The sequence below is a fragment of the Primulina eburnea genome, chromosome 11 (assembly GCF_022965805.1).
Source record: "Primulina eburnea isolate SZY01 chromosome 11, ASM2296580v1, whole genome shotgun sequence".
In the NCBI taxonomy this organism is placed as follows: domain Eukaryota; kingdom Viridiplantae; phylum Streptophyta; class Magnoliopsida; order Lamiales; family Gesneriaceae; genus Primulina; species Primulina eburnea.
The window spans coordinates 1055553-1078385 of NC_133111.1; the positions used below are offsets into that span (position 1 = coordinate 1055553).

The 22833-nt window shown below is 34.9% G+C and overlaps 3 protein-coding genes and 1 non-coding gene across 4 annotated transcripts; 1 reads left to right on the forward strand and 3 right to left on the reverse strand.

Annotated features, from left to right (window-relative positions):
- Positions 1-1789: 1789 nt before the first annotated feature.
- LOC140804776 (NDR1/HIN1-like protein 1) lies at positions 1790-2731 on the reverse strand. The gene has a single exon (XM_073160901.1). It carries the CDS (start codon positions 2563-2565, stop codon positions 1936-1938), a length of 630 nt encoding a protein of 209 aa, XP_073017002.1. The 5' UTR covers positions 2566-2731; the 3' UTR covers positions 1790-1935.
- A 2180-nt stretch (positions 2732-4911) lies between these two features.
- Positions 4912-5070, forward strand: LOC140806486 (U1 spliceosomal RNA). The gene has a single exon (XR_012112558.1). It is a non-coding gene; the product is annotated as a U1 spliceosomal RNA (small nuclear RNA).
- A 480-nt stretch (positions 5071-5550) lies between these two features.
- On the reverse strand, positions 5551-13591 carry LOC140805279 (exocyst complex component EXO70A1-like). The gene is made up of 12 exons (XM_073161534.1): positions 13332-13591; positions 13104-13199; positions 11912-12117; positions 10573-10818; positions 10043-10181; positions 9749-9961; positions 8677-8882; positions 8328-8525; positions 8142-8241; positions 7653-7903; positions 5857-7525; positions 5551-5684 (listed from the first exon to the last, which is right to left on the reverse strand). Exons 1-11 carry the CDS (start codon positions 13524-13526, stop codon positions 7408-7410), a joined length of 1968 nt encoding a protein of 655 aa, XP_073017635.1. The 5' UTR covers positions 13527-13591; the 3' UTR covers positions 5551-5684; positions 5857-7407.
- Positions 13592-14222: 631 nt separating this feature from the next.
- On the reverse strand, positions 14223-17795 carry LOC140804946 (protein CHROMOSOME TRANSMISSION FIDELITY 7-like). Its single transcript, XM_073161111.1, has 6 exons — positions 17496-17795; positions 16763-17021; positions 16564-16653; positions 16400-16468; positions 15199-15536; positions 14223-14679 (listed from the first exon to the last, which is right to left on the reverse strand). The coding sequence occupies exons 1-6, from the start codon at positions 17660-17662 to the stop codon at positions 14541-14543; spliced, it is 1062 nt and encodes a 353-aa protein (XP_073017212.1). The 5' UTR covers positions 17663-17795; the 3' UTR covers positions 14223-14540.
- Between the last annotated feature and the right edge of the window lie 5038 nt (positions 17796-22833).

A 22833-nucleotide genomic window follows, 5' to 3' on the forward strand; every position in this document is an offset into this window, starting at 1 on the left:
GAGACGGATCTCTTATTTGGGTAATCCATGAAAAAGTATTATTTTTTATGCTAAGAGTATTACTTTTTATTGTGAATATGTGTAGGGTTGACCCGTCTCATGGATTAAGATCCGTGATACGGTCTCACATGAGACCTACTCTAAAATTGAAGAGTATGTCTCTTGTGAGACGGTCGCATGAATCTTTATATGTGAGACGTGTCAACCTTATCGATATTCACAATAAAAAGTAATACTCTTATCATAAAAAGTATTAATTTTTCGTTGATGACCCAAATAAGATATCCGTCTTACAAAATACAACTTCTGAGACCATCTCACACAAAGTTTTTGTCAAAATTGAGATTATTCTTCTAGTTTTTATGTAGTTGAAAATTATTTGGGTCCTTGCTATGTCGATTATTCAAAGCGCGTTACATTTCGAACTCTACAATGTTATTTAAAAAAAAAAAATCATGTAAATGCCCGATAGAGAAAAATAAGAGGAAATTGAAGAAAGAAGGTTAATTTTAGTTCATCTATCAACTATCATGACCTTAGTTGCGCTGTAGGTCAAACAAAATGGGTAGATATTTGTTGTCATGATTTTAATATTGATAAAGTTTCAACATGACTTAATTGAACCATCCGAGTGAAAATAAAAATTTGAAATCCTAAATTATAAAAGATTATAAAAGAGGTGTAGGGGCCGAAAAAGGTCGAGCGTTTGTTAGAAGCCGAAGGAAAACAAGGCTGTAAGGCGTGGCAAATCCGGAAGGTAGAGCCGCCTATTGCACATATTAAATATAATTAATTATTTAGTTACAAATATTTTATTCACTTTACTCAAATTTTTTTTTATTTATTATATCTACTAATTAAAGATTGGGTAATCATTTTTCTCAGCTCTATGGGAATTAACTTTATCGATCATTAAAATCATCAATCATGTGTCACAAAATAGGTCGATGATACGCGAATTGTCGTAGAATTTGTTTTTAAACTCGATCTAAGACTACGTTTTATCCAATTAAAACATGAGATTACAACAAATTAAAGGTGGGTTACTATGTATGAAAAAGATGAAAATATTTAATTTTTACTCGAAAAGATATCAGAATAGAAAACCAAGTAGGTTTTAATAAGCTAAGGACGTCACAAAAAACTATATGTATTAGGGTAGGTAATGGTAGTGTAAGCTTTCCAACAAATTATTCAACTTCCATTCTCATATATATTTGATTAATTTGGGTGCTATTCAATAATTCACCTACACTACTACATATAACTTTAGTCGTCAAAGATTCGTGAACGATCTACCTAATTTATCTGCTATAAAATTCGATAATTACAAATATATATATATATATATATATATATATATATTCATATTTAATTGACATTCACAAGAAGATGTAAAATTTATGTTTTTTTAAGTCCAAATATTAAATAAAACGGGACATATATTTAATTTGTAGGTGCTTAAACCAAAAGAATTCAGTATTTTGATATTCTTTTTTTCTAGAAGAAAGCGTAAAGAGTCCCTCTCTCTCGAGGCATTTGATTTCCACTAATGGCCCCCCTGGCAGGGAAATAATATCAAATTAAAACTCTTTTTTTTTAAAAAAAATATAATATTAAACCAAATCCGACTCAATTATAGACGAAATAAAAAAAAAATAGTGTGATGTCCTTCTTATCACACCATATATGTATGGAAGTAGCTTCGTAACAAGAATGTGAACAGTCTGATTCGCTGATTTTTTCTAATATTAAAATGAAAAAACAAAAAACCTAGATCGATGTAATAGAAAAAAAGAAATTAAATTTCTCATCTCAACAATAGTTCCAAATAATTATAAGATGAATAACTAAAATATATTTCACAGTTTAAATATATAAATTAATACGAGTTGATAATAAAATTTATGAAAAAGAGATGTCATGAAATTGATCTCAAACACCAACACTACAACTCTGTGAAAGCTCATACTTGACTGCGTTCCCTATGGAAATTCCGTTGTCTTTGCTATTTCCTAGCGGGATGTAGGCGGGGCAGCTCACATGTAAATGGTACCGCCCCGAAACAAACGTCCCCACTTTCCATCTAACTCGGCCGTTCAGCTTGATCACCATGAATACCGCGCCGTTTGCCTGGTCCTGGCTGAGGGAAATGCCGTTGTACGGCGCCACAGGGACGGTGTTGCCGTAGACGAATGGGGACCAGACGTTGACGTCCTTGTTGCCTTGATAAACAGGCGGGATAGCGGTGAAGTAAGTGATCTGCTGGTCGTGGTAGGCGGCGTACACGTCCATCTTGTCGTAGTAGATGCCGATCCTGGAGTTGGGGTTGCTGGAAAAGACTGTGATCTGCAGGGTGGTGGAGATGATGTTTGGGGCGGAGACGTTGAGGTTGAAGATGGTGGCGTCTTGGAGAATGAATATTGGCTTTTTGGGCTGGAGGATTACCCAGACGAGGAGGACGATGAGGAGGATTATGAAGGCGGAGATGAAGAGGCCGGACAGCAATCTTGGGGTGAATTTCCGCCACTTGCTCTCGTGGTGGTTGCATACTTTCTCCGACATGGGGCTGATTTTCGAGCTCTGCTGGAAGGGTAAGTTGGAAGAAATGTCGTGTGGGTGTGAACTGCCTATGTCTAGGATATGAATGGAGCCTTACACGTCGAGGGCTTATGGAGGATGTGAATGGGATCATATATTTATAGATTCAAGCTTTTTATTTTTTCAATTCGAGGAGGAGATTTGTAGGACCGAGTGCTTACCACTTTATCAAAAGCTATAGTTAGTGGTAATGGTGTAACTCAAATCTTTTAAACCGCACAGCAGCACAAACATCATGGTTCGATCGCTCTACCAAGCAAGGACAATTATTGCACCTAACAATCACCCTCCCAATAATTGCACTTCTTGCAATCAGTGGGAATCGAACCCATGACCTTGGCTCTGATACAAATTGTAGAACCGAGTGCTTACCACTTTACCAAAAGCTATAGCTAGTGGTAATGGTGCAACTCAAATCTTTTAAACCGCACAACAGCATAAGCACCATGGTTAGATCGCTCTACCAAGCAAGGACAATTATTGCACCCAACAAGATTGTTACAATTAAGTTTTGAATTCGAGTTCGTCAGTCTCAAACTTGAGACCTCGGTGGGAAATAGGCTACAAGTCATCGACAGGTTCATGTTATTTTAACATTTTAAACTTCTAATTTTTATTACAATGTAATTTGACTAGAATACTTAATTAATTACAACGAAAAACGAGTAAAAATTATCTTTACAATGAACCTAAAATGTGACAACTATAATTATAATAATAAAAATAGTATATAATAAAGTATCGTTAAAATAAATCACAACATAAAATAAGTTCAAACATTACTGAAATCAACTACGTACAAACAACTCATATCGACAAGACATGGATTGTGTTTACATGTATCAATTACTATCTGGATCAATCTGTTTAGACATTTTGTAGCCTGAACTTCAATAATATTTGCTTGTCCTAACCTACGGGTTATAATATTGGTAAGGATAAACCGAGCATGCATAATTAGGTATGAGCCACAACTTTAATTTTCCTAACAAGCAAATAAATAAACTTTATGTTCCAATTTTGTGTTATATATATGTTAATAATTTTTAAATTGTAATATATATATATATATATATATATATATATATATATATATATATATACTTACCAATACGTAAGGGTTTTTAATTAGGTGATCCGACAAATTAATTTAAATTTTGAAAAATTAATTAGCATGCATATATACATTAGTACTAGACATGAACACTATAAAATTAAGTGTAGAGAATGTCCAATTTGAACAAAATTATATGGTTGAATAAACTTCAGTGTAATAAGTAGCTTGAAATTGTAAAACACAAGTAACACAAATTTGCTAACAAATTGATAAATATAACTTTGGTTTAAAAATAAGGAGTTGAATGCAATCCACATTATATATCATGATAATAATTCTTAATGAAGAGTCCAGTTTACAAGGTACAATAATGATTCTATAATAGGAAATAATTAAAGTTTTTTTTTTCTAACCACTTTTATTGAATCATTGTTATAATTGCTCATATTTTTACTTGGCCATGTTCTTAAGTTTTTATCTACCATTTTTTTAAAGAAGATATTAATTTAATTATACTATGTAAACCCATCTTACTCGCCGTGCTCACTTATGAGGTGATATTCATATATTAGATGTGATGAAGTATATCCAAATTGGACATCCAATATATGAGTGACACCTCATAAATGGACACGGAAACGAGTGTGGTGGGTGAGCATCATATATATATATATATATATAGAGTGAGTCTCATGTGAGACCGTCTCACGGATCATAATCTGTGAGACCGGTCAATCCTACTCATATTCACAATAAAAAGTAACACTCTTAGCATAAAAGGTAATATTTTTTCATGGATGACCCAAATAAGAGATACGTTTCACAATTACGACCCGTGAGACCGTCTCACACAAGTTTTTGCCATATATATATACATATATATAAAGGAATCTTTGGTGGTTAATTAGGTTATGCAATAAACTTCTTTAAGAAAAGACATGGACGGCCAATATATATAATCCAAAAAGCTAATTAGCTTTTAAATTAAAGTATGGATTCTATAGTGTACCGCGGTAAACGTTGCTGAGAAATCATCCTCCGAATTTTAAATTAAGAATTTCAAATAGCAGGGAAAAAAATTAGATGAAATTTGGACAAAAACTGAATCTTGAACCTACGATAACATCGGAAAATGGATAAAAGATAAAAAGCATTTGATGATAAGTCTTTACAATATCTTTAAATTTGTTTTGTTTATCTAATTTTTGTTTTCTAATTAAATCAAACTCTTGATAATATTACATTTTAGTTTTCTACTTACCTGGACGGAATGAATGGATGATCATGAAGGCCCATGGTCTAGGTTGACGACTTTCATTGCACTTTGAAAGGACGACCACCTAAAGTCGGCTCAAGTGATCGAGCCTACGTCATAATTTATGTATATTTAGTTTTCTATTTAAAGGCTATACTTTTGATATTTCAATAAATCTTGATAAATTTTTTCAATTATGACATTTATGACGTTTTGATTTACATCAAGCATTCTCTTATTTTTTTTTCTAATAAAACTAAACATGTTAAAACGGGTTAATGTGCGACTTGATCCATCATTTTAGCAAGTTAAGAAATTATCAACACGATATTTTCTTATTTATTTCTAATAAAACTAAACATATTAAAATGGGTTAACGCACCGATTTGGTTCGTCATTTTTGGCAAGTTAAAAAATTATCAACACATCCAGGTCCGACGACCCTACCCATTTCGATGTCTTTAAATAAAACCATAGAAAGCGTTTTCCAAATGTAGTGCACAAAATTATTTCGTTACTACAAGAAACAAACCCAGGGCTTGACCGCTCTAATTAAGCTAAGACAAATTCCGGGCGAAAACCTCAGAATATGTTTCAACATCAACAACAAAATCTCAAGAATCCTAAAAATGCATAAATTTTCACAAAATTTAAGCCAAAATACAGTGTTTTATGGTGGTCAAATTAAAGATGAAGTCTCTTCCTTCCTTGAAAAATCCACTTCTTCAGGGAGGTCAGAGCAAGATACGTGTCCTTAAACCATGATTAGTACTGCATCATAGAAACAAACATCAATTACAACGCAGTTGCTTGCATGCCCATTTAGCAAAAACATACCAAAATATTAATGAAGCAAACATGTCGAATCAAGAAATAAAAGAACACACACAAATCTTGAAAGACAAAACATGATTTTTTTTTTCAATGGAGTTCATGAGCTTACTCCTTCGTCACGTATGCGGATCAAACACTCGCTCCCTGATCCCTTAGTCAATGTCCCTTTACCAGACGACGAAAAGTTAACTTGAAGATTATCACAGTACACCCTCAGAGCCTCCTTTCTGTATACCATATCAGCGGATGTAAAATTAGCCTCAAAAGCCATCCTCAAGCTAAAAACGACGACCCCGTTTTTCTGATCCTGAGCAAGACTTGGCAGCACTATTCTTTGAAGCTCGTCATCGCTCACAACCGGTTCTGCAGGTACACTTATGTTAAGCCCGAGACTTTGCTTCTTTTGCAACAACAAAGGCTGAAATGTAGTGATTCCCACCATAGCCTGCCTATAGAAAATCGATGACCTGCTGTTATCGAATTGGACTTCAAGGTTTTCGTTAGCATTAGAAACCACAACAGTGGCATCCCATTGCCCTGTTAAGGTAGTATTTGTGGCAGTGAAGTTCGAAACATTGAGAGATAAGACCTCGAACTCGGGAATGTAGGAACCGAAAAGGTACCACATGACTAGGCTCATCATGCACATTCCAGCAACGAGTACGACCATCAAGATTAGCATCACACGGCCAAATGAGACACTTTTGTCGGCCTCTGGCATCATAGGCAAATAGGGTTGTTTATAATAGTATCCGTTGAACGATGCTGATTGTGAATTTTGGGCTGCGTAATTGGTATATCTCCCTTGATTGTGAAACATTGATTGTGCAGGAAAAGTCTGAGGCTCGAACGGGACGGGATATCCAGGATGCATTTGAGGGTAAGGTGAAGGTGAGAGATGGTATCTGTCCATGGAAGGGTATCCAATTGCCGTTCTTTGTTTTGGATCGAACGATGCTGAAGTCGGGGTTGCCATTTTTTAGATTCTTCTCCCTGTGATTTCCCAACGAAAGCAGAAACGGAAAAGAGGCAGACAGAAGAAGCTAGTTGGCAAATGGGATCATAAGGATAATTGGGTTTGAAGAATTTGTAATAACTAATATTTGGTGATGGTTTAAAATATGTGTTGGGAGGATAAAAGGTGGTAATGAAACGATGTGGTCAACGGAATAATTGGTGTGGGAGGATGGAGAGTCAACTGTTTATAAATGGCTTGGCCTGGTTTTTAGGGTGAGTCAAACTTGAGATGGAACGATTAATTTGGACCACCATTGCAGATATATTGGATACGACCATTGAAGAAAGAAAAGTTATCCAAAATCTGGGACTTAACATAAGTGACACGTGTAGTAAATAATTTGTATTTGATTGTGAAAATATCTTACATTCTTTGAAATGGAAATGTAGTAAGATATGAAAACTTCAACCAGGAAGATTTAGAATATCGATTTTTGTTCCCCTAAAAAAATGAAGGACGATAGAAAGATTATTGGGTTGAATAGAATACATGATAAATCGAGTATACGTATGATGTTTTATTTATCAGAGAGAAACTGGAGCAGTAAATGTTACAAGATTGAACAAGGTTCTTATTATCTATATGATCCATCAGTTTGATAGTGAATATAACATCTAAAGCTAGGAGGAAGAGCATTAGTATCTATCGCCTCGGTTCGTTCCAGGTCTTCCCTTCGAAAAACTCGGCCAGCATTCTTTCGAGATCTTCTGGACTGTATCGGATGTACTTCTGTGGATTCTTTCCACCCTCGATTAAAGGTCTGAGAGAATTAAAATATTCAAAGACAGTTAATTCTAAACGCATAATGAAAGAGCCAATTCCGATTCCTATTTCCTATTTAAGTTGCAAAATAAAATTTGGGGCGGATGATGATGAAAATATCATACCCAAAACGTTTAATGAAGGATCTATATGCAGGAAGTAGGACCTCAGCAACTGCGAGCCTCAAAGACTCCCGTAATTCACTGTCTGGTACTGTCCATTGAGACTGTCTTTGATGAAGCTCCTCAAAGAGCAAATTGAAGTTTTTGAATCTGTCTTTCACCATTGCGCGGGAAACACCGCTTGTGCTGCCACCATCTCCAAAAGAACCACTCCCACCGGTCTGAAGCCCCTGAATGGATAGGCACTGTAGAATCTGCAGGTATGGACTTCTCGGGATCAGAAAATGTTACCAAATAATGTAAGTGATTATAATACAGAATATATTGCCTAGCTGGTTAAAATAATCAAAATGGTGCTGAGAGTATTAAAAGAAATTCAGGAATTAAACAAGGGCAGAATTACACTCTTAGACAATTAGCATAAGAGTGCACCAAAATTTTATATTGGAGTCTGTATGTACGTACTAAAAACTTTCATAAGGATTACAAAACCTTAGACCAAGAGATCCTCTTGTACTGATTAGCATGCTGTTGGACGACTCTTCTATTAATTTGCACCCAGTCATCACCTAACAGATCTTTTGCTTCTGACCTGAATAAAATTTCATGAAGCATCAGGGATGGTTTATTTTCTATTAAGTCTGAATATCCCGTATCACGTGGGAATTAACCTCTTACCTGCGCACAGATCTTACAATATAGTGAATATTGTTCATCAGAAATAATTGAGTTAAAGATGGATCTTTATATAATTTGGATTTGCCATCAAGATTACTTTGAAGAGCCTGCATTACACGTGTTGTTATAGAAGCCAACTGCTCTTCCACATCACCATCTCCAAACTCTCCGAAGAGTAGCTTTAGAGTTGATTGATAGCTGAGATCAACAAGAAATACAAGTGATGGAGCCGTTTGGGCATTTAAGACTTGGGTACTGGATTTGTGCTGTGTGTAATGCACGTCGTTGGCTTAAAGTAAAGACTTCATATAGTGTTTTGCCGTAAAAAAATTCATCTGTAAGAACTTACTCAAACAGAAACTTCACATAGTTAATTACATAGCTGGTTAGAGGATGGACTGTTCCATCTAGAACAGCAGTTTTTGTAGCATCTTTTTCAACTGCTTCCTCAAAATCACTAAATGTTTCCTGGGCCGTCTGAGCCAGACGTTTTGTCAATACTGCAGCAGCTTCTCGCATGTCACCACAATATTTACTCTTGAATATGGTATCCATCTGTCAACAAAATAAAAAGCCCAATCCACGTCACAACAGAAAACAAAGAATATGTATAGATCTAATCTCCATCCATATTGTGAAAATAAATATTGAAATTTCTGACAGCCTGCTTTCAGCAGACAGCATTATCCTGACAAACGAGACAAAAGACAAAGCATCAACGCTCAACAATAGTTTTGAAGATAAATCCAAAGCTAGAGTGTTCAGAGTAAGCTTTGAGAAAATGCAATTGAATTCTGGTCAGAAGGATAAGCTGCAAAGAAGATGAAAGAATTTAACTTAATGTGGTTCACATGTAATATGGAAGGAGTGGAAAATAGTGGTCCAAGTAAATGCTCCAAATACATAGCAAACGAGAATTGTAAGATGATAAATAAAATAAAGAGAAGTAATGACTTAATCTAATCCATTACCCTATCATTCCTAGTCTTAAAAATCATTTCGATTCAAAGTTTTAAATGCTAGCAAATTAGAGCAGTAATATAGTAAAGCTGCAAGCAGTGTATTTCACAGATTTACACGGGACAAAACTGGTATAATTATTTTCGGAAAATAACATATAAAAATTGAATATTCATTCCTTGAGGTAAACCCTCCCATATCGTGATATGCTGAGTCAGTGGGTTAATTCACAGATTTATGTGCACAAAACTTGCATACTCAGGAAGATAACATATAAAAAATTGATTTTTTTTCCTTGAGGAAAACCATCTCCCATCGTCATATGCTGAGACTATCCTCACATGCAGTAAGGTAGCTTTCCAATAGGCAACAAATAAAGAATAGAAATACAATACATAAGAATAAAAAGAAGTAATTCAACACAAAATTGAGATTCTTTTCAATTAAGAAAAGCGTCCTACCTCTGACTGAAGTTCTCGCATTATCTCATACATGTCTAGGAGGACAAACAGTTTTTCAGGCGAACGTTTGCTCTTCGCTATAGCTTCTCCAAAACTAAGGAGCACTGTCACACTGTTAGCTGTAACTTCCGAAAAGCATTGATCTCTAAGAGTATCGTGACCCTCAAATATCTCATCACATACTTTCTTTTCACCAACAAACAAAACTTTGATCTGTTTTAAAAGAGAAACAAATCTTTTGTGAAATGTCAAATTAGCATATAAAAGGCAGATTGTTTGTGTACAAATTCTTACAACAATTCGCATAAAATTAATCCAGCTTCCAATCTTTGCCTCCAGAACTTCCCATTGCATCTTTTGTACGTCCTCTTTACCCAATCTTTCCACACCCAGTTTTCTGAGAGTTTGTTCTATAGCTGAAGCTCGAGCTTCCCTAAACAGAATGACCATGACAACAATTAGTCCTGGGGGAGGGGGATGTTAAAGCAAGGCAGTCTATATTTGATTATTTTTACAGGATTATTTGTGGTCCATGAAGAATATTTGTTATCATTGTTATAATATGTAATTATGGCTAAACGAAATAAAATCCATTAATTATTTCCTGATGTTCAAAGTCATATACTATCTTCCCAGTGATGATTTCGGAAAACAACAGAGTGTTACTATTAATTAAGGTCACGTTATAGGATTTTGGGATTTCACATAACTTTCATACTTTCCTTATCATTTTGGGAAGAAACCTTGTGTTTTTTTCCAACTAGAGATGGCCATATAATGTCCTCACAAACAAATCAAATCAGATGAAAAATCTAGAAGATTACCTGTATATGTTAAGTAGTTGCTGTTGATGACCAGCTTGAATCATTTGCTGGGCAATTTCATGCAGTAAAGGAAGAATTCTAGGTGGAATTAGAGCCGGAGGGGGACGAATTGCATTTTCCAAACTTTTATTTTGATGCTCTGGAGATGATTTGGGTCCACTGGAATCATCATGTCCATGTGATGCTGAAGATGGCTTTGTAGGGTTGGGAAGGCAATCTGTTAGGCGGTCAGGTTCCACAGGTTTGCTGAAAATGCATGAGCATAACATACCAAGAAATTTACAAATAGTTTTAGTTCATAGAGAGGAATGAACTTAATAATCATGTACATGTACAGCCATAAAAATATAAAGTTGAATCATGGAGGGGATTTGAAAACAAGAAACTTGAATCAGAATTATTTCATATTCCTTCTTAAAAAAATAATTATTTCAAATCCCATAAGATGAAAAATTTCTCATGTTTTAAGGTTGTTTATAGAGGATATACATTTTTTACACAGTCAGCATTAGGTGCAAATTTTTCTGAGTCTACAACTACAAGCAACAGTTTCAAACAGTTAATTGGCATTGCATGCTTAACTTGGTTCATAAGACAATGCAAATGACACACACATCTCACTTGCCTCCTTTACACATTGCATCCAACAATTGACATAAATTAAGATATAAAAGAATTCATAATTTGTGCAAGCGTGTGAAGATATCTTGTCTCCAGAAAATATCTATTTGAGACTAGAAGGAAATCTTGTAGCCAGAAAATATATATTCGAGATTAGAAGGGAATCATCTTTCCAGAAAATAGTCCTGATCAGAAAATTATCATGTTCAGGGAGTAGGATGCATTAATCTAAATCAATGATCCTTTCAGAACTATTTTCGCAGTCATATTAAGTTTTATGACGGAGTCTTTTGCTAAAGTTACTATACTGAATATATGAATAACAGGATTTGATTTGCAAGACAAATGTTAATGAGAGACCATAAAATAATCATTTTATGAACTGAACCACCAACTAAAATAAGTCTGTCATACACCAAGAAAGATCGTATGAGTACTCTAAAATAACGTCAACAACAGTTTCATGCATGATCAATTAGCACTACCATCTGGCTATATAAAGAAGTCATATTGATAATAAATAGAGCTCAATGAGAATTTGGACATTATCTAGTAACTGAGCATGTGTGGCAAAGGATTTTTTTTGTGGTAAAAGGAAAATAAAAGTTAAGACTCATAACTAGATGGAGACATCTGTTGATTAATAGAAATTTTGTCATAAAATTTAATAAAAACGGAGAGATAAACTGTTTTAGATAATTGCTAAGGGTTTGAGAACCTGTATGATGTGAGAAGCTGTCGAAATTCATCTTCCAGTTTGAAGATTGCCTTTCCAAGTAAGGTGTTGGCCTGGTTGATTACCCCAATGCTACTTTTAAGATTTTTGTTGCTACTGAAGAAACGGATAATACTCCTCAGTTGATCAACTGCTTCAAGGTAACTTTCTAAATCCTCATGCGGGCCCCTCAATATTTTAGCCTCAGCCTGAAAGTTAATACTCATGGAGATAAAGATCAGTTGCAAGCTACATACTTATTTAGGATTATTATGCTTGTGCAGCACCTAAAAAATAAGAACTTCGGTTCCCAAAGTTTAAAAAGACTTGAAAGACAGACAAAATGTACATTATAACAGCTTATATCCTATATGCTAGTTTAATGTAAAGGGGATCTAACATTTGTATGAGGCCCAGGTTAGCGCTCAACGATCAGTTGTTCGAGGGCATGGTTCTATAAAAGAGTTGCAAGATACAGGATAAATGTACGACTATTTTATCAATTTCTTCTGTACGACTATTTTATCAATTTCTTCCCAGGAAAAAAGCATTCTCAAAATATTTTGATTGCTTCTGTGCAACCATGGGTCCATGATCATACTTTACCATATCTAATGCGAATTAATATACGACTATTCAGATTTCTTTTTACATGATAAATGTACGTCGTACTATTTATTCAACAGATTTTTATCGGCAGTGTCGCTTCTTTTAGAACAATGAGGATCTTGGTTTAAATATTGCATGATAAGTTGATCATTTCCTCTATAATATATGTTCGTTCCAACTGGCAGCTAGCATTAATCATTCAAAAACCTATGCCATTACTTGGAAAAACTTGGATACTTCCGATATTTTTCTAGTTAATTTAACGGCCATTGCAATTGCTTGGAAACTTGGATACTCCCCACCAAAGCAATAAAATCACTCTGATTTAGAAAACCAAACAAAAAGGAAAATTGATCTGAACATGAAACTGAAACTTGATACGACTTGCAAAATAACAACAATGACAGTTCGTTGTCTCCCTTAGAAAATTAAACCGGAATAGTATAAGAAACAAATCAACAACAGATCAAGCAGTGAAGCGTATAAAAAATTCAAAACGAAATTATAAAAAAATAGGAGCAAAACATTAAAAAATAAAGAAAAAAAGAAAGCATTAAAAAGAAAGAAACAAAGAAAAAAAAAGGACCTTGCGTGAGAGATCAAACTGACTAAGAATAATCTCAGCGGCTTTTAGCGTTTTGTCGATGTTCTCGTGCGCCCTCCTTATTGAATGCGTTCTCAACTAAACGAGAAGCAAAACAACTTGAATCACATCATAAATATCGACCGGCAAACTTTCATGCATTCATGTGCAAAAAAACCAATTCTAGCGATTATTATTTCAATGCCATGCTAAAAAAATAAAAGGAAGTGCCTGAGTGGGGCGCATGGCGGTCTCGAGGGCAGAGAGGCGGTGGTCGAAGGAGCCGAGAATGGCCACCATGTTATCGGTGATAGCCTGCGTTTTCTCCATGGATTCCCTCATCAGTGCCGCTCGCTCGCTTAGGGTTACAATTGCTGTGTCGTGTGTCGCCATTTTCGTAGTTTTTGTAACAGATTTGTGGATCATCCTGCCGGGCTCTAGGGCTGGAAGAAGCGTAATTGCGAAACGTTGGGGGAAGTGGGATCGTCGAAATGGCAAGACTGTAGCCTGCGGTGCGGTAACTAATATGCGATTTATATAGTTTTCTGTTGTAGAATTTATTTCTACAGTCAAGTTCGTCCCACTGCTGATTTTTAATTATATTATTATTATTATTATTATTATTATTTGGCAAAAAATCATGTGAGACGATCTCACGGGTCATATTTTATGAAACAGATCTCTTATTTGGGTCATCTATGAAAAAATATTACTTTTTATGCTAAAAATATTACTTTTTATTATTGTGAATATCGGTCTTATTCTTATTCATCTCATAGTTTAAAATATTTTTCCATTCAATAAATAATAAATCACAAAAAGTTCTCGTATTATGATCATGTACAATAAATACGAAAATATAAAATTTTAAATTAGCATTTTTTATATAAAAAATTGGGTTCATCTTTTCTATTTATTTATACAATTGTAATTTATATTTCAGACGAATCATTTAATATAACATTTTGATAAAGAATTTATATTTCACCTTATTAGTAGCTCACAAAAGAATTGCATGATCCATATTTGAGAACATAAAAGATGAAAATTAAGGAGATGACATTAAATAATGTTGACAACACATTTTCATAATCTTTAATCAAAATTCTTGAGGTTGTGAAACTACAAAGCGGTTGAGGATTTTCCAACCAACCCAGACTTAATATGTAGTCAACCCTGTAGCCTGACTAGGAACTAGCAGTAGCAAGAAAAGCAGTTGAACTAGAAGTGGTACACCGTATACCCTTCTTAAACTACCACAAAACAGACAGGATGTGTTAGCAATTCAGTAGGTTGCTTAATTCTAACCTCTTTAAAGACCACGATTATTAGAAGTTACAAGAATCCTGAAACAATGCAACTTTCTGAAATCATAAGTAGAAACAAAGGTGTTGACAGATCCTACCATGTGTTGTACTTGTACACTTGTTTAATCGTCTCTTATTCGCCATTACTTGTTGTATACACCAAGAAAGAAGTGGTCCTAGTATAACTGGATATGAAAGCCTTCCCAAGTGAGGTGGGTTGAGATAACGCCAATTGCATTTGCTCGAGATATACGCCGGTGCAGAAACTTTTCCTGGAGGCGGGATATATAGACAGGGAGGCATTGTTAGAAATAATAAAGAAAGAAAAAAAAAATCATTTATAAAATGTCTATAGATTCATGCAGAAAAGAATTCTAGCGGCATCCCACATTTCTCATGGCATGCATATCAATGGCGCAAATCAACTACTTCTTCGACAGTTGCCGGCATGATTATATTGAATATCACTTAAATTTTTATATTTGTGTTTACGCTAAAATCTCAAGTAATTCGTTCGAGCACAGTTTGAGGAAAGAACTATTTTGAACTGGAATTTGACTCCCATTATCATTATGATTGGGTTTGGGCTGGAACTGTTGTTTTTTGGAGCTTTATTCCAAGCTCTATCATGTACAAGCCAGCAATATGACTCAGGATCCCGAGTTGTATTCAATCTGATTCTAAGTACAAAAACCTCAAAAATCAGATGGTTTCATTTGCCTCCAACTCTGATGACAATTGATGGCAAGTATTAAAGCCATCATTTTTGCTAAACACCAGTCCTAAAGTACCTTGCAGCATCAAGTAGAAAAGAGGCTATGTGCTTTCTTCTGTTACAGGGAGCAACCCAAATGGCTCTAATCCCACAAGCAACAGGCACATCACCCTTCTCGCATAAAATTACTCCATCAAGGCTCCCTTCTTCATAACGTTTATCAGAATTTTTTATCATTATTTCCCTCTGAAGACTAACACCGCCAAATACAAGTGCAACTGAACTTCTTGTTTCTTTTGCAGGGACGTTTTTGCATTTTTCAGATACCGAGCCTGGGATTATTTTGTGAGCTCTCTCTATTGGTTCAGCTACAAGACATCCTGATATCCGTTGGGATGAAACAAACATATATACCTGCTATCACAAACAATGCATAACGTATCTCTCCAGTTGCAACTTGCAAGCAAAAGAGTTGAAAAAAAATTTGCGAGTTAACTCAACAGAAAAAAAAAATACTTTTAACCCATCCTGTAGAGAAACTAACCGCACACTTGGGTTATATAATAAGGACCAGATAAACAAAACAATCAAACCAAGAATCCTCGACAACGAGAATAAATCAGAAAAGTTGACACTGGGAGCTAATAAAACTGTAAGGCCCCATTTGGTTTGAGGGATAAAGTAGGTTTATATTATTTAACCTACTTTATCCCTCGTTTGGTACGTGTGATTATTTAACTCACCTTATTCTTCCTATGAATGATTAGGTTATATTAGGTAGGTTAAAACAATACCTCCTCACCCCCTAGGATTATTTATCCTACTCTTAATCCATCCTATTTTTCCAATTTTACCCTTCTACTAAATTCAAACTCACCACCACTTCCCGCCTAAATTAAACTCACCGGCCGACCGCCGGCGCCGGTCGAAATTTCCGGCCGGCCGTTTCCGGCCGCAGCCCCCCGCCGGTCGTTTCCGGCGGACCATTTCCGGCCGCCGCCGCCATTGACGCCGTCACCGTCGCCGCGAAGGGGAAGGGCAATTTCGTCTTTTCATCAAAAAATTCAAAATTATCCTACACTTAAAAATCTTACCAAACATAATATTATTTTACCCCATATTAATCCATCCTACCACAATCATTTTTTTTATCATTTACCTACTAATCATTAGTTTATCCTATCCTTCCAACCAAACGTAGCCTAAGAGACAAGAATTATAAAGAATCTAAACAAAAAATGGGGAGAAATATATCCAGGGTTCAATCAACTTGCAACCTTACACTGCTTATGAAGTATCCACCCCTCTCCGTGCTCCATCTCCATCATGTGCACAACATCCCGAACCTGAAAAGTGGAATGCCGCTATACATCATGGAAAAGAAAATAAACTTTACCAAAAACAAGTCATGCAATCAGCGAAAAGTTTAGCCTTGGGCAACCTTGTTCTGATGTGAGACAGGATCATCCTCTTGCACCAAAATTACACGTCCTTTTTGAAGGGAATCAATAATCCTTTCACTGCACCAACCCTTGAAATGATAAAAATAATTAAATAAGTGATATCATTTAAATCAAGTGATAAAACCATTAATGTGAACCGTAGATACACAATTGATCATGCAAACCGTTTGTTGCAACCTTGAAAAAGATCCCATGAGTGTAATTCTTGTGAAATGTCTTGTGAACCTTCTCATCACCTTCATCCCCAGTAGAATACTTGAACCCACATGTTTTACATGTATGTAATAGAAAATCAGACTGCCCGACCTCCAAGTATAGCTGGGCATAATTTCTTTTGTTCAAAACATTTTTACACTTAACCATCCCAATTTTGTCCATTTTCCCCTCAGAATCCTGTTCCTTCGATGCCTTCAGATTTGATGCATTATTATTCTCACTACAAATCCAAGAAAATATTAATGAACACGGTAAAGTTGATAGTTTAGCATATGCATATATTTAATATAAGATCGCATGCTGTTATATGGGTATACTAAGTACAGGCCAAAGGGATTGTTTGGCATAGCCAACCCGTATCCAAAATAGGGTGCAACTAATGCACAATAAAAACTTGAAGAAAACAATAGTTCTTCATGAGCAAAAGAATAACTGAAAAGCCTTGATCAACTCACAGTTACTGACAGCAATTGATTCTGCTTTCCTTTCTAAAAAATGGCGAAAATTACTTTAGATACCAAAAACTTTTACCCAACATAGAAAACTAGTTAAAATGAATGAACCCGAAAATGCAGTAACGCAAATATTTAATTTCAAGCAAACACAACAAAATCCAAAAAGAATAAAAATGCGGAAGGCATCGTATACTTTTACATTAACTAGATCCCAACAAAAACCGGTTTTGAGTACTTACTTATTGGAGTGTGGTTCCTTTCGTTTGCACGTGACAGTGATATCTGGCTCTTTAGTCAAATTTTCGTCGCCAAAGCCAACTAAGTAATCGAAATCGGAAGCTCGGTCGATAGATTTCTGCCGGAGAGAAGGAGAGGATTTGAAGAAATTGCTAATTTTCGATTGCATCGCTCCGATTTATTTGCCAACACTGTCTCGTCGTTTGATTTGTGGATGATTGAGATTCGGGAAAATCGTATGTGTAATGCTCTAAAATTTGAGTTTCGATCGTTTCCCCGCCGAAATGATAGCAGAAGAGGGTTTCTTTATATTTTGGGCCGGCCCAGTTGGCAACCAGCCAAATTTGGGGTTAAAAATCTTCAACTTATAAAAACCAGCACATTCTAAAAAACACTCGAGTATGGACCGAGTCGATCTGCTCTATGGATATAAATCCACGAAACCGTATGAGGAGATTGCTAATAAATGTAACTAATATGTTACAAAAAACCAGTTATTATTTTAATGGTAGCGGATACCCTAATTTATTACAAATAATTTTGAAAATAGTCTAGTCTATGCATGGAGGGACCAATTATATATAATAATTAATTAATCTAATATTTTATCTTGCGCGGAGAATATACAAATGGGCCATAATAAATTTAATAATAATATGAAATGAGAATTCAGAAGTACCATATGCATACAAAATCTTGTTGCATGCATTATCATGACAGAAACTAAGGATATAATAATTAGAGAGTTTATATGCACGCATGCTTACAATTTATATATATATATATATATATATATATATATATATATATATATATATATAGTTCGATGACGATGCCATTATCACAGTCCTCAAAAGAGCTCACGGGTTTCACAATTCCACGGCGAAGAAGCGGAGTTGAGGATTTCGTTTTCTGGAATGCGCTTCTTGGGAAGTGGGAGGGTCCATAAACTGACGCCGAAATTTCCTCGACGCTTTTGATGATGTCTGCGACCACGGATACAATGACGAGCAGTGACATCATCTCTTGAATATCTGCTTTTAAGGAGCTTTCCAGTGTGTTCTTGAGTTCTTCGACGGTGGCTTTAGAGTTTTTCGTGTGGGTTTCGATGGCGGATGTGGGAAATCTCTTGTTTCTAATGGCTGAGGCTAGTTCCGTTAGGGTTTTGCTGCATGCCTTGCTCATCTTTGAGCATGGTTGCTGGATTTTCTTCTGAAATTCCGATATAACCTGCTTTTACTTCAAAATTAACGAAGCATATATAAATCACTAAAAATGTTAACTTTTCGTGGTACTAAAATTGTTCGATGAAAAACATATATGAAAAATTAAAGTTGTCATTAACATCTTAGCTTATAATAACATTAAAAAATGTGAGTAAGTTTAAGACGACATTGGAATAGATGATATTTATTGGAGGTGTCACTAAAACTTAAATTTTACAAAATATTGAATATGATGACATTTATGAATGTCACCATAAGCATTTATTCTTGTAGTGTGATCAAGTAAAAATGGGTAATTGGGTATGATATGCGTGTGCAAATTTACTGGGTCGGGTTATGTAAATGATAATGGATGAGAGTACAGCGAGATTTATCAAGACTAGATATCTTGCTCCCGAGAAAAGTTGGTGCTGATCTGCAAACACGAAGATAACCACGTGAATGGGCGTCAGAGGGATTTCCAGCGTGGTCACTTCGATGCTAAGTAGGTGTGTGAGAAAAACCAATGTAGCAAAGAGAAAATGTCGTGCCAATAAAGTATGAAAATCTAGAGAGTAAATGATAGGGATAGCATATATATGAATCAATGAATGTCTTACTATTTAAACAAACCTGGTATTTATAGAAAGAAAATCAGTGGTGATCTTGTTTTCAGTGTCCATTTACTAATTATGGCAAGATGATTGCTCATACCCTACTTTCTGACACCAACTTATCTGACACGCCAAACTGTCTCTTCCGCCTTGTCAAATCCATATGATTTTGACACTAATGATTACCAAGATAATTTATCTTATACTTGTGCACTCGAGTGAGGTGATATTATCGAGGTAACCCGGATAGAGAACTGTCACCCTGGAACTCGTCTGGAAGCCCGACTTCTGGCTGCCCATGGAGATGATATCTCGGACAATCATTTGTCCGACTAATATCGAACCGGCCCAAAGTTTACCATGACCTAACTCATGACACGGGCATCCAATACCCAAGACCCTGGCCTTCCCCGAGGTATCACCAATATATAAAAATGTTGCTAATCTATATAATATTGCTCAAATTCTAGAAAAATATTGGAGTACAGCCTGAGGTTTAGAATTTATAAATCCATTAAGTGCTTCAGAACTCCGATCTTCAAGCATATTTATATAAATCCATCATGACCAGGCTCCCACCAATCAAAATTTGCTTGTACTAAATATTTTAATAATAATACGTTCTAAAGACATTCTCATTAATAGATTAGAGATCTCGGTAAATACGAGGTTCATGGCCCGGTAAAAAAGTACGGATCCTTTCTGCGTACGGAAAGTCTGATTCTTTCACAAAATCTCATACTTTTTGCATTTATTTGGTTTGCGTATATACGTATATGTCTGTATATTATATGTGTGTATATATTACATATAAATTTAAAAAAAAAAAAATTGCTCAAAAAAAGTTTGATTGTGGGTAGTTTTGCCGTTGTAGAAACTTACCCACTCACAAGCCCGTTTATATAATTTAATTTGGCCCAAAAACGCAATACTAAAGTTGTGTCATTTCTATCGTGGCGTAGTTTGGTCCACAGAACGGCTTTACACATGTTTCGATCTTGTACTTTATGGCTACGCTTGGTTAAGGATGCCTAGACTTAAGTAAACGATAGGAAAAGAATGATTAATGTAGAAATGTAATATACGATGATAAAATAATATTATGTTTGGTATGATTTTAATTGTATGATAAATTAAGAATCTTTTGACTTTCAGACAAAATTACCCTTATGCTATATTAAAATTACAGGAAATGGTAGATTGGAAACAAATGTGTAATTAAAAAAGTGGTAGTTAGTACAAGGTGGTGAGATATGTTTTCCTTCGATTAATATGACTTAATTTTTCGCAAAATGGATTGAGTAGATTTATTAAAAATCCAACCAAACACTGGATAAACCGGTTAAACCAACGTGTCGGTTAAATCGGATTATTTCACACCCTGCCCGTGCAGGCAGTGCCTGCACGAGAAGGGAACGGCCCGGATCACTCCACATAAGTGATCCGGGCCCACCACCATGTATTAAAAAAAAAAAAATTGGCTCGGATTTTTCCGAACCGTTAGATCTACCCCTGCGGGCAGTGCCCGCAGGGGTAGGGTCTACTTTACCGGTTAAATCAACGTGTCTATTATTTACGTTGTATATGTTTCCGCATTTTTTTAAAAATCAATATTCTGAAGCTGTTTTTTTTAACATCAAATATCTATCTATAGACCAATATATTTAATACAATAATATAACTTAAATCGGCCACTTATAATAACTTTTGTGGCTGTTTCTTTATTACATGATCGAGTTAAATTTGACGCAAATTTGCAAGTACGTATGAATATTTTATGATACTTGGTTGGCAAAAACGATAGAAAAAGAATGGAGTGAATTGAAAGATACATGCACTGCAAACAAGTCCATAGTGACATATATATTAATTTTATATGTTCCTATAAATTTGTCTTTGCTTTGTGAGGCACGAAATCACCAATAACCCTAGAATTATGAATTCCACAATGGCGAAGTTAAGTGATCTACGAAATGAAACAAATTTATTAATTTAATGATTATTTATGCAAATAAGTAAGTTTACCAAAACGTGCCAATATTTTTTTTTTACTGGGTCCGACGTGTGATGATCGTTTACACCCCTTAATAATCGTACACTAGGTACCATATGAGAAAACTTAATGATGTACTAGTTATTATGTACACATGATGCGTGTGTATAATTTTTTTTTATCATCTTCGACGGACTAAAGTGAAATTTAATAAATTATGGAGGGATTAAATTGATATTTTAATTGTTGAAATAAAAAAAATAAAAATAAAAGTGTGTGTTGAAATTTAAAAAAATAAACAAAAACAAAATTGTAATATTAGTACCATATAAGGACAAAGTTGGAAGAAAAAGTTTGTATCCTTTCTAAGTAGTTACTATCATGTCCAGAATAGATAATGAGGATGATAAAGAAAATTCAAAGCTATTATAGTTAATGTATTTTTGACAAAATATGTAGTGTTTGGTTTTAAAGAACTAATTTTATGATGGTCACCACAATCATCCATATACCCTTTATTTCTGGTAAAAAAACAAAATTACATTATTTACTGCTCTTTTCCTGGATGTAAGATTGAACGTTTGTCAATTTATCAAATTTTATAGTTGATAGTAATGTTGCAACTCAAATATTTTAAATCGTGCAACAACTCAATCGATATGGTTCGATCGATCTATGCAGTATAGATGATTATTGCACCCAAACAATCTTCATATCAATAATCACACTGCTTACAATCAATAAAAATGAAACATGTGACATTGCTTCTGACCACCAATTGTACGGCCGAGCTATTGCCGCTTTATCGAAAGATGCAATTCTAATATTATAAACCGAACAACATCTCAAATATCATGATTCGATCGTTCTACGTACCCATTATAGATAATTATTATAACCCCCACACAGCCACAAGGAAATTATCGCTTCCAACAATTAGTATTAGTCAATACAGTAAATTATAACATAAAAAAAGGAACCAAATCTCAAACCGTTACTTGGTATTTTCCTGTAAATTTACGTAGAATTAATGAATATAACTAGAATCGTGTCCGCTCGCCATTTATCGATTGCCACTAAGCATAGTGACTATAAATATTAGTGGTATAATAATGATGCCAAAGATATTATTTGTTATTCCCTTTGGAAATAGGTGAGGAGTGTCAGCCACTTGACTGATAATATTATTAGTGCATCTCATCTTTTTTCATGAGACAATGATTAAATCTTATCAACCATTCTTTAAGGTCACAATCCATCTCTTTTAGAGATCGAATTGATTGTTTATTCATTCCCCTCTTCACTTTTAACATAATTCACAGATGCCCCATTATTCACACTATACTACTTTTCATGGAAAACTTTATTATATTATTAATCTCTCGCGCATAAACTCACGATATTCGTGGTAAGAAAACATGTAATCCGGGAGTACGTGAATGATTTTTGGCTCGTAAATTTGGTAAGAAAAATATTCTACTTTAGGGTTTTCATTATTATATGTTGTTTTTGGGGTTTAAATGCAAGG